The sequence below is a fragment of the Delphinus delphis genome, chromosome 16 (assembly GCF_949987515.2).
Source record: "Delphinus delphis chromosome 16, mDelDel1.2, whole genome shotgun sequence".
Classification (NCBI taxonomy): Eukaryota; Metazoa; Chordata; class Mammalia; order Artiodactyla; family Delphinidae; genus Delphinus; species Delphinus delphis.
The window spans coordinates 31545803-31558813 of NC_082698.1; the positions used below are offsets into that span (position 1 = coordinate 31545803).

General features: G+C 37.5%; 1 protein-coding gene across 1 annotated transcript in view; it reads right to left on the reverse strand.

Annotated features, from left to right (window-relative positions):
- Positions 1–12626, reverse strand: part of CC2D2B (coiled-coil and C2 domain containing 2B) — a 96378-nt gene extending 83752 nt beyond the window's left edge. Inside the window, exons 1-6 of the mRNA XM_060033629.1 lie at positions 12507–12626; positions 8531–8595; positions 6607–6667; positions 5263–5339; positions 4829–4902; positions 2079–2166 (exon numbers count right to left, since the gene is read on the reverse strand). Coding sequence (XP_059889612.1) covers positions 2079–2166; positions 4829–4902; positions 5263–5339; positions 6607–6667; positions 8531–8572 — 342 coding nt within the window. The 5' untranslated portion in view covers positions 8573–8595; positions 12507–12626. The remainder of the gene's footprint in view (positions 1–2078; positions 2167–4828; positions 4903–5262; positions 5340–6606; positions 6668–8530; positions 8596–12506) is intronic.
- Positions 12627–13011: the final 385 nt, after the last annotated feature.

Here is a 13011-nt window from a genome sequence, read left to right on the forward strand (position 1 = left end):
TTCCAAACAACTTCTCTAAACAACCCACATCCAAGCCTGGACTTCCTTGTGCCCAGTCTACTTGCCCCACTGACCTAATTTCTCTCATGTCTTCCCTGTGAGAAGGAAAAGCAGCCATAACCACAGCGCTGCGTCCTGGTGCACTCAGCTGGGTGGACCTTCTCGTTTCCCCTGAAAAGTCCACTCCTTAACCCATATCGTGGGATTCTGGGGTATCAAGTGACTTGGCAGAGCATGTGCATGTTTGATACTCATTTATTCAATATTCACTCAAATATGGAGTGCCTGATATGTTCAAGGAAGAAAATAAACAGAGACAGAAGTACATGCGAGGTGGTGATAAATGCCATAAAGAAAAATGATGCAAGATAAGTGGCTAGAGAATACTGGGATGGGGGGTTGGGGGATTGGGGGGTACTATTACATAAGGTTTTCAGGCACAGTATTTTAAATTATGTGTCATTTGAACAGAGACCCAAAGGTAGTGAGGGAGAGAGCATGAGGATAAGAGAAGAGATTTCTAGACAGTTAAAAGGTACAAAGTCCCTGAGGCAGGAACAGGAAGGAGGCCAGTATGGCCGGAGTTGGGTGGGAGAAGGGGAAACTAGTGAGAAAGGAAGTCAGAGAGGTACTAAGGGGGCCGTGGAAGCCCCTATAAGGACTTCAGCTTTTTTTTGAGATAGGAAACCATTAGAAGGTGTTAAAAAAAAATGTTCTGTCTTAGATTTTAACAGAATCACTCTGACTACTGTATGGTATACCAAATAGACCGTTGGGGCAATAGTAAAAATAAAGGGACACTATGGCAATGATCTGGATGAGAGGTTACGGCCGCATAGACTAGGCTGTGCCAGGGGAGGTGATGAAAAGTGGGCTGGGTTCTGGAAGTGGGTTGGATACTTTGAAGGTAAAACCAACAGGATTTGTGACAAACTGGATATGAGGCATGGGAGTAAAAGAGGATCCAAGGATGACACCAAGGTTTGGCTGAGCAATTGGAAAAATGGAATTGCTATACTGTGATTCTATTTATATAAAAGTCAGCGTGTGCATATATGGGTATAAGCATAGAGAACAGTATGAAAAAATGGTAATAGTGGTTTATCTCAGAGCAGTGGGATGTCACATGATTTTTATTTTCTTCCTCATGGTTTTCTGCATTAAGTTTTTATAATGTATATAATAAATTTGTTATATTTTTTGAAGATAAAGTTCTTTTCTGTGGAACAAACAACAACAAAAGGAACGTAAAGACTGGAGCAGGATACAGGATACAAAGAAAGGGGAATGGAAGAGACTGAGAAATAAGTAGAAAGGCAAAGCGGGGTCCAAGAGAAATTCAGAAGGAGGACCTGAAGGATTTGGAAATGACTGGGAGGTGTCAGAAGATACTGGGTAGAACTCTGGAAATACAGGAGGGGGCTCAAGGAAACTGTAGAGAGATCTGAAGGTAGAGAGGAATGGAGAAAGTTGAGAGGAATAGGAGCAGAAGGGAGACCAATGAGACTGACAAATCAGGAGACGAGAAAGACTAGTGAGACTGATTAGGACTGGAGGAAAGGACGGCCCTAGAATAACAGTGGACTGAAGAGTTTGGGAAGAACTGACAGAAATTAGAAGGGTCTGGGATTGTACAAGGAGGGATGAAGAATGGGGAATCAATGAAGAGTAATAGAGATTACAGAGGACAACGTGGGCACTTGGAGAAATGAACAGGAAGAACAAAAGAAAACACAGGCTTTGGAGCCGATAGCCTGTACTTCCCGGCTCTATCAGTTCTTACCCCTGTGTGCCTATTTCCTCACCTATAAAACAGAGATGATAATAATGCCTACCTCACAGGGTTATTATGAGGATTGAATGAGATAATCCACATTAAAAATTTAGCATATCACTGGGCATCCAGTAAGCACTCAATAAATGTTAGGAATTATTATTATGAACAGCTTCTCAATTCAAAGAGAAGGCAGCTCAATAATAAAAATTTCACCTCCCATCAAGTATTTCATTCTATGCCTTTAATAAAGAGTTATTTTTCCTGAGAATGAGGATGTAGGAGGAAGGGAAACAAATCCAACCTGCTCTGCAGACTGGCCTAAAGTTGAGTCTTCTTCACCACTCAGAATAAAACACGAAAGACCTTCATCCAGTGAGACTTCAGTCTGCAGGTTAAACAATGGAAAACCAGTATTCAGTGTTGAAGTGAGAGCTTTTTCTGCTTTTAAGGGAAAGAAGTAGTTTTCTGTAATATGGTAATAGTAACTGTATCTTATTCAAGGACAAAAAGCAGTAGGAGAGATAGTATCAAGTTAATATTTAACTTTGAGTCTGTTTGGCTCATGAATTATTTTTGTATTTTGTTTTGTTTTTAAGGTCCGGTAACTGTGATTTAAAAAAAAAAAAACAATAAAATTGCAGCATTATTTCCAATAGCCAAGGTATGGAAACAACTTAAGTGTCCATCAACCAATGAATGGACAAAGATACACACACACACACACACACACACACAATGGAGTACTATTCAGCCATAAAAAGAATGAAATCTTGCCATTTGTGACAAAATGGATGGCCCTTGAGAGCATTATGCTAAGTGAAATAAGTCAGACAGAGAAAGACAAATACCATATGATCTCACTTATCGATGAAATTTTAAAAAAGCAAAACAAAAAATCAAGCTCACAGATACAGAGAACAGACTGGTGGTGAACAGAGGCAGGGGGTGCAGGAGGCAGTAGGCAAAATGGGTGAAGGGGGTCAAAAGGTACAAACTTCCAGCTATAAAATAAGTCTTGGGGATATAATGTGCAGCACGGTGACTAGTTAATAATGCTATATTGCATATTTGAAAGTTGTCAAGAGAGTAAAACTTAAAAGTCCTCATCACAAGAAAAAAAAGCTTTTTTTTTGCAACTATATATGGTGACAAATGTTAACTAGACTTATTGTGGTGATGGTTTCCCAATATATGCAAATATTGAATCCTTATGTTGTACACTTGAAAGTAATATAATGTGTCAATTATATCTCAATTAGAAAATTTCTTAAATTAAAAAATTAAAATATAGGGTCCAAATCTTTTCCATCTTCCCAAACTATCTCTTCACTCTAGTCAGAGTATTGAGAGCATTACCTTACAGATAGATCAAAATTGGACTCAGGGCAAACTCTTTTCTCTCCCTGTTTTTGGGTGCTCTCATGTATGAATGCACTCACATACAAGTACCACCCCACCCCACCAATAATCTTTTGTGAACTTAGAGATAATAAAAAGTATTAAAAGTGGCATATTCTTAGTGATGAACTTGCTTGTAAGTAGGCTCTCATTTTTCAATACTGTAAAGTCTGAATCTTTCAATTATAAATCACCTATCACTTCTTTGTCACACACGTTTAAATGAACTGTTTTTAGAGAGGTTTGAGAGAGGAATCGAAGGAAGGAAGGGAAGGAGGGAAGGAGGGAGGGAGGAAGGAAGGAAGGGAGAGAGAGAGAGAGAGAGAGGGAGGGAGGGAGGGAGGGAAAGAAAGAAGGAAGGAGGAAATCTGCTAGTTCCTAGGAACTGAAGAATTCAAAAATATGTAAAATACAAAAGCTTATCCTACATCCTGTTTGTATCTACAATATCGCTGTCCCATTAACTTTAAAAGTTATGTACCTTTCAACAATACTGATATATAAACTGTCCATATATACTTTTACTTCCCTCTGTCTCTGCTCATTGAAAAATCATTTGCTAAAATCCTCAACTTCCTGAGCAGATATCCCTTCCTAGTAGTTTGTAATGGAAACTCTTAGAAGCCAATTTCTCTTCCTTTTTACCTCTTTTCTTGATATTCAGTGGACTTATCTTGATAAACTTCCAATTTTTTACTATTCATAGTTAAATTAAATCCAAGTTAGGCTCATTTTTATTCATTTGTTGAATGAACAACATGTATACAATCATCTTTTTTTAGTCTGCTTTTACTATTAAATTTAATTAATTTTTACTAAGCACCCAAGAGGGACCCTGCAGAGAAGACAAAGATGAGTTTTTTAAAAACCCGAGATACACTCCTTACATTTTAAAATTTGAGAGTATTTTTTAAATACTCTCATTGCTTATGGCAGAAATGACTAGTTGTTCATTGCTGTCTTTTCTCCCATTTCTAATAATAGAACTTACTTTTAGCTGGATACCGAGACATTGTTTCCCACATTCCTTTAGTGGAAATAATGTGTGCAATTTTCAGGTCTTGTCCTGTAAGAGATCAATCTGCAGTCCTATGGCTCTCTTCCTCCTCCCTCCCCTTTGGTTAGCAAATGAAGACACAGTAGCTTTGCCATTGGACTCAGAGATGGAAACTAAGTGTTGAAGATGGCAGAACTCTCCTAGTAGCCTGGACTACTTATCTATTACACTAGAGAGAAATAAAACTTCTATCTTAATTAAGACATTTTACTTTGAATCTTTTTGTTAAAGCTGCTTAGCCTTTACTCTAAATAATGCAGTTTGCCCAAGATGTGAGTTATTTTGTCATTTGAAGTTTCAAATATGTGATTACACGTTGTATTTGAGAACAAAATCTGTAATTTGGGGATCACCTATAATATTTTATTATAATTTTTTAAGATAAGAAATAATGTCAAGTAGAAATAGAGAGTGATTAAATATTGGCATGAGAGATCTTTTTGGAGTGACAAAATGGTCTAAAATTGGATTATAATGTTGATTATATATTCTGTAAATTTACTAAAAATCATTGAATCATATGCTTAAAATGGATGAATTTTTGCTACGTAAAGTACACCTCAATAAATCTGTTCTAAAAAGTTTTTTAAAAAAAGTTATTCACCTTAGACCACTGATATATCTTATTATCAATGAGAAGCTGAGTTGAAGATTTTTTGCCTTGATTAATCTGAAACACAATGTAAATAAATAGTATGGAAAACTTAATGTTCACAGATATAGACATAATCATGTTCATAAGTCTTTTGTCCAAAATGGATAAAAACAAAGACTTCTCAATGTTTTTCTTTTAAAAAGTATATACATGTTTTCTCCTGAGATGTCAAATTTAGTTACCATAACCAAATCACTTAACTTTTCTTGGCTTCAAGTTTGGAAATAGAAAGCATGGAAAATAACTTGAAGCTTTTTGGATTTAAGGAGCTATATTAAAATAGAATTTTAGCTCTTTTTGATAAAGAAAAGTTTATCATGATATATGTTGATTTAAACAGTAAATTTGAAAATAGGAAAGAAAAAATAATATTACCTTGGCATTTTTTAGCTTTTCTCTTACTTTGCCTCTCAGAGTTTCTATTATGTCTTGATTTTCTTCCACATTTAAATCTATCAAGAAGCCAACATAATATGGAGTTCATGATACTTTCTTATAATAATTAAACAGCTACAGCATCAAAAGTACTTATTAAATAGCTAAATAACATGCATTTCTTTGGATCATGACAATTATGAAGACTGGGTCATTGCCCCATGAGAGCTTAGAACCTAGAAAATAAAGCTTAGAAACTTCCCCCTCTTCCATCTGGAATAAATACTCATGCATGGTCAGGACTGAATTTTGTAGTGAGGCTAAAAAAAGAAAAAAAAAAAAGTTCAGGTAAGCAAACCTTTATCTTTTTCCTTTTAGGAAAAAAATCAATGAAAACAGTAATATTCTATATAAAGTGCTCTATAGTCCACAGAATATACAAATATCAAAACCAGTTTACTTCAACTTGATTAAACTGAAGAGGAAGGAATCTGAAAAAAAGAGAGGTAAGTCTCCAAGCATCCATTCTAACTACTTATGTCAGTTTTGTAAATTCAGTATAATACCGCCAGCTCTTAGAGGAAATGAAACAGTCTTGCTGGGTATAAAGAAGGCTCCAGCTGCTATGTGTACTCCAAGCCTCATGTTATTTTCTTCTCATCCACCAGATGATCTACTGTATGGATTGAGAAAGACAGGGGTTATGCAGTCCTAGGTACAATAGAAAATGGAGGACCTACTGGTCATTTTGCCTTGTAGTTTTCTTTTTCTTCTCCCTGCCTTTGAGTAGTTAAAGGTTAAATAGAAAATGGTGGAAATAAAGGGTAAGCATAAAGCTAAATCAGTATAGGCCATGAGAATCTTCATTCTTAATTGCAGTATTCCATGATAAAATTTAAGAATTATTAGTTGGTTTGTTTATACTCTATTCCCAGAACTTAGAATGACAGATGGCACATAGTAGGTGCTTAATAAATATTTGCTGGATAAGTGAAGCAGGAGTCAACCATTATTTATATACTTTTCTCCCTGAGACCTGGAAACTTCCTGAAACAGGTTCTATATCTCTGTATCTTTATGGTGTAACATAGTCTGAAGAACGAGAAGATTCTCCATGTTTGCAGAGAGAGAGAGAGAGCAAACAAAACTTAGTTTTATTACATGCACTGACTTTACCATTATTTCCTTATACCCACTTGTATTATATAGGAAGTTTAGTTTCTGTTTGAACTTATCCCTTAAGAAACTGTGTTCCCAAATGAAACCCTGGGATAGGATTAGTCATTTATATCTTTTAAAAATAAAGTCCAACAGTATTAGAGCTGTGGTATACTTATTGAGAACCTTTCTGGAGATGCCTGTCTACATTTTCTTCTACTGCAATGTTATCTGTGTCTTCTGACATCTGCAAAAAAAAGGGGGGAAGCGTTACCTTGTATCTTTTTGTTTTGGCATTTAACATCTTTTCATAGGTTTATCAGCCCTTTGAAAGTCATCTCCTTTAAAATGACAATTCAAATCCTTTGCCTGTTTTCTTAAATTTCATCCTTTTATCAATGGGTATGAGCTCTTTATATATGATAGATTTTTTGATTAAAAAATTGCTCTCTGTAATATCAAAAAGAACCTTTTAATGATAAAATCCAGTAGATAGTTGTTGGTGTTCATATACTGCCTACTTCATATACCTTTTAGGAGGGTCAAATGAGATCAAACATATGAAAATACTTTGAAACTCAACACTATATCAATGTTAGCTATTACTTGAGTACTCTGTAGCATCTGATAACTTTCTAAAAGCTTTCTATATCCTTTTCCTCTACCCTTATACCTCTCTGGCCACTTATTCCTTGTATCCTTTCTTGGTCACACTTCTCCTCATAGCCTAAATGTGGGCACATTCCAAGAATTTGGAGAGTGCATGGATTCCCATGGCTTCCCAAATCTGTCTCCAACCTTGACTGCTCTCCTGAACACCATATTTCTAGTTGCCTACTGGTATTTCTAATTGAATGTACTACCATTATCAAAAATTCAATATTTTAAAATGAGCATTTATTTCTTTTACCACTTTTTTTTTTTTTTTTTTTTGCATTACGCGGGCCTCTCACTGTTGTGGCCTCTCCCATTGCGGAGCACAGGCTCCGGACGCACAGGCTCAGCGGCCATGGCTCACGGGCCCAGCCGCTCCACAGCATGTGGGATCCTCCCAGACCGGGGCACAAACCCGTGTCCCCTGCATCGGCAGGTGGACTCTCAACCACCGCGCCACCAGGGAAGCCCCTTTTACCACTTTTTAAACCTCAATATTCTAAAATTAAACCATACTAGCAACGTTAAATGTTTTTTTTTAGAACAATATGGATAAGTTTTTCATTTTAAGTTGAAAAAATAGAATAGCAAAAGACTCCTTAAATAACAACTGTACATGCTAACCAAACTAATGTGCAGTTGGAATGGGAAGAGCAAGCAGACACACATCAGATTTCCAATCACAGTAAAAACATGGATTCGTGTCAAAAGTCAAAGCAGGGTATACTGACATGATCACAGTAAGAGCTTAGTCTATAGACCTTCTGAAAGAACTCCAAATCCACCAGTGGTTCCTGTACCACACTTAAGAACTACTGAGTAAGGTCAGTATGAACTAAGATGTTCTGTTCTTACTAAGCCTTCAGTATTTTCCTCAACAAAATTAAAAATACCTAACTTCACTCTTGACCAAGGAGACAGTAACCCTTGAAGGTGTGATGGGACATTAACCCCAGCAAGTGATTGATAGATGTCTCCTTCAATTCCCAATAATCTCACCCAGCATTCTGGATATACTTTTCATAACTTCCCATCCCCATCTAGAAGGCAGGAATAAAACATGAATCTTAATTGCACTTACTCTAGGTGACACGTAGATACCAGTCCTAAAAATGTTTCACTCATTCATTGATTTAAAAAAGAAAAACTTTTTTTTTTTTTTTAGCAAAGCAGGAAATGGATTGTTAGCTGGTTGAGAGAACAGAGAAATAAATATTTAAATAAGGGAATAAATAGATAAATAAATATATAAATAACTCACCTCTAATACTTTATTACATAATTGACAGACCAAAGAGTATAACTAATCTGTAAACTCTCTTATTATTTTTTAACATATGAACTATACGATTTGTATATAGAACCAAATATATCACATTTTTTCAAGATTCTCCTACATTTACAATTGAGCTATTTAGTATAATCAAAATCCTTATAAACTCCATTAATACCTTACTTTTCTAAAAATATCTTCTTTTCTCTTTGAAATCTTTTTCATGATGGTTCTTTCATTTCCACCTTCTAAATAAATAAGAAATATTTTTAAGAATTATATATCATATTACTGAGAGAAAACAATTATTTTGATGCTTGAGATAAACATGCTATTTAAATTTTTTAATTTAACTAAAAACTAAACAAAGAAACACACTATTGCCTTTAGTATTTAGTTGTTGATCACCTTTAGTATTTAATAGAAATTCTAGTTAGTCCAATAAGACATGTAAAAGAGTTAGAGGTAAAACTATTGGAAAGGAGAAAACAAACTGATTCTTTTGTAGAGGGTAGGTTTTATACATAGAAACTCCAAGACATTCAATCAAAAAACTTTAGAAAAAATGAGAAAGTTGATAAGTGGCAGAATACAAGAGAATGTATGGCAAAGTTACCAGCTTTCCTATATGCTAGAAATATAATAGAAATCACTTTCATAACAGCAATACAAAACTTTTTCAAAATACATAGGAATAACTTCAATGAAAATATTTGGGACCCTCCCCCCCAAAAAAAAGTATAAAACTTTACAGTGAGAAAAAAATCTGATTAAACAAAGAGATATTCCCTGGAGGCAGGAAAACTAGTAAAGAAGCCATTATAATAGTCCTGATGAGAGATTCTGGAGATCTGAATCCAAAAGTGGAAGCGGGAATGGAAGATGGAGATTCAGTTAAGAGGTAGAATTCACAGAATTTGGTGAGCAACTAGATGCGTAGGACAAAGTGAGGGAGAAATCAAGGACTCTAAGGTTTGGGCTTGAGTAACTGAGAGGTAGTATCATTCTGTGTATTGTCGAATATAATTGAGGAAGGAGTTAAAGAGTTCAGTTTTCAGAGGCTGCTTACGGGACATTAAGGTGAGAGGTCCAAAAAGTGATTAACAATACTGAACTGACTTGGAGCAGAAGAGAACCAGCTCTAAGTTAGCTAACTCCTTTGTTTACTCAGTAAAAAAAGCATTTAAGAGATTGATTCCATGACTCTTGAAAAGAATCAACACCTTTAAGATTTTTCCCACCAACATACCAAGAATGGACACAACAGGAATAGAATGTTGGGAAAAGAGAAGTTTGAATTTACTTTCCACTCTGCAAGAACTTCTAAAATGAAAAATGAACTTCAAATCAGTACCTGGCTTACTGATGCCTACACCTGCAAATTTTATCTGCTAAAGCTAGGGAAAACATTAGCAGTGACACATCCTATAGATAGTTAAATTATAATAAATTATTAAATAAATATCTTATTGTAGAAGAAATTATTAATCACGTTTTTTGCAGACCTGTAGATGTTTCTAAACTAGTTTATTTATCGTCTCATAAATACTATAATAAATACTAAATAAATGATTACAGGCAAAATAGTAGATAAAATTGAAGATCTGGATGAAAATTGCATTTGCCCTATCGAAAAATCACATGCGGAAGCAAGGAAAAATTATGACTCAGACTTCTACCTTCTTACAGAAATTCAACTTTCTGTATTAAAAAACTGGCTCCAACAGTTAAATCCAATATTCTCTTCAAGGATATTGCTAATTTACAATTCTTGTAGTTACAGCTTTTTCTAAAAGACAAGGAAATTGAAGATTAGCTATTTTTGTATCAGATGAACTGGAGGTCCACAGTCAAAGCCTGAGAATTAAAGTGAAGTAATTCATTCAACCTTTTCTGGTCCATACCAAACAGAAGGCAATTTTTTGTAAGTGTTTTATAAGTATAAAAGTTTGCCTCTTGCTTAGCATGTAGAAATCTCTGGGTTCTGCAAATACATCCAGCAATGCCTTTATCACTATGGTGATTGCTGAAATAAAATTTCCTAAAGCCTATTCTATGTTGCGTGTAAATTTAACATTCAACCACCTGCCACTTGGTTTCAGGAGTGTTAGCAGAACAAAATTACAGGAAAATCTCTAGTGTATGAAATGATCACAAAATGCATATTCTGGTATCTAATAATATTTCTTTGGTTAAGTATGAACTAACTAGAAATTTGTTTTTCCTTCAGTTTTTCCCCAGCTCTTGTTGAAAATAACTTCAAATGTATTAATCCACTTTTCTTCCTTAGCAGAACAGACTTCAGTCCAAAACCCAGTTTCATCTTTATCTTTGTTCATTTATTGTCACATAGTATCATGAACCTTTTCTGAACTCCCTTATAGCAATGTTTGACAAATCATGTTCTCCCATTTGATTTGAATGGGGATGCTATGCCAAAAAATTAGTCTTGTTCAAAGTTATGATAAAATTAAAGCAATGGATAGCACTTTTTCAAATTAAAATTTATTAAATACATGTCACCAGCTACCCTTTACTGGTACTGGGATATGGAAAAGGTGGAACTTAACCAAAATATTCCACAATTAAGTGTAACACAGCATTATTTCACAGTGTTTCATGAAAACGATCAAGATTTCCAGGTGTTCCATTACCTAAGTTTGAAAATTAATATCTTTCAGTTAACTGTGATCTTATTTTCTAAACTGAAAACCTAGGAACCAACAGTCTGACAAAGAATTTTCTGATCTGTGAATCTGTACACATCTTTGAAAGGCATCAAAACTAAATCATCCACTGCTCTCAGGACTAAGTCGGAAATCATCACAACCTGCTTCTGTAGGTCAAGAAAGACTGGATCCACTTCCCTTGAAACTTCTGGTATATAAAAATTGAGGGCTTCCCTAATGGTGCAGTGGTTAAGAATCAGCCTGCCAATGCAGGGGACACGGGACTCTATCCCTGGTCCGGGAAGATCCCACATGCCGAGGAACAACTAAGCCCGTGCACCACGACTACTGAGCCTGCGCTCTAGAGCCCGTGAGCCACAACTGCTAAGCCCACGTGCCACAATGACTGAAGCCCGCACGCCTAGAGCCCGTGCTCTGCAACAAGAGAAGCCACCACAATGGGAAGGCCACGCACTGCAACGAAGAGTAGTCCCCACTCACAGCAACCAGAGAAAAGCCCGCATGCAGCAACGAAGACCCAATGCAGCCAAAAATAAAATAAATAAAATAAAATTTAAAAAAATTGAATAAGTGACAAAACAAATTATAAAAACTGTAGTATATTTTGAAACATTATATCCAACACACAATGCAATGTAATTTTGCTACCCACAAGTTCATCATAGGATTGATAAAAATGTATTAATTCATAGAGCAACAAGGGCCATGAGGTCCAGAAACTGGACACAAGTAAGTCCTGTGGTGTTATCTTTTATTTAAACCTGAAGATGTATCTTGGGTGCCTGTACTTATAGTCTCCACTGGAGAGAAACTCAAAACAAAGGCCCTTTCTGTAAGTGAGGGCAAAAGACGCTTGTGTCCACTTCCCCACCTAAGCCTTGCTCACCACTCTCTCATAAACCTTCAACTATACCCAGACCAAACTCTTCTTTATACTCCCCGCAATTCCATCATTTGATTTTTCCAGCTTCTCCCGTAATCTAGAGCATTCCACATTTCAAAGCCGGATTCAAGCCCCACATCTTCCAGGAAATTTTTTTCTGACTCCGGTCCTTCTGGGACCTCCACTAGCACCAATAATACGTAGTTTTTGTTCATTACAGTCTACCTTACAAGGCCACTTGCTTACCTACAGTGGGCTGGGGCATGAACTCATCTTCTTCTACCCTCCACCAATCCTAGCAAGGTGTTCATCACACAGTAGGGGCTCAATAAATAATACGGTCCCGGATTCAAAGTAAATCAACCAGTGCTCTCGAAAGCTATATAATGGAGTTGTTCTCAACCCGATTAATTCCCAAGGGGATGACTAATGGGTGGGCCAGGTCCCGGGGACTACAAGTCCCAGTGGCCCATGCGGGTCTGGCCCTGGTAGCCGGGGAACCCACAGAGCCGGTCTCCAACCAGACAAAATACTGGAGCGTCTGACAGGGAAGGGTGGAGGCTTTCTGGGGCAGTAAGACATTCACCTGGATGGACTGCACTTTTGCTACGTCTGGGCAGCGAAGGCAGGACGCACCGTTCACCGCATACTCTGAGAGGTCACCAACCGCCCCGCAGCGCTCCCGACGTCCGCTCCACAAGCTAGCCTGGCGCTTGCTCCTCTAGCTGAACTTCAAGGCGGTTCGGGAGCATGCGCGGTGCGGAGCATGCGCGGTGCGGCCCCGGCGCGCGCGAGGAGCCGGTGCCTTCTGGAATCTTCCGTGCGCAACGTCTGCTCACCCGGCTGCGTGGGCTTGGGGCTCGGCCCGGTCTCCGCCTAGAGCGCCCGGCGGGAGCCACGGGCTTTGATCACCCGCCGCCTGCGTCTGTGTTCCAGTGGCCGCAACTGCCCTGGCCGCTGTTCTGGAAGAGATCTGAGAGCGGGGTGGCCTGGGTCGTGAGAACCCCGCACCTCTCGCGTTGCGGTGAAGAAGAACCGTTATTCCCAACGGGTGAGTATCGGCCGCGCGCTCCCTGGCCGGCGCGGGCCCG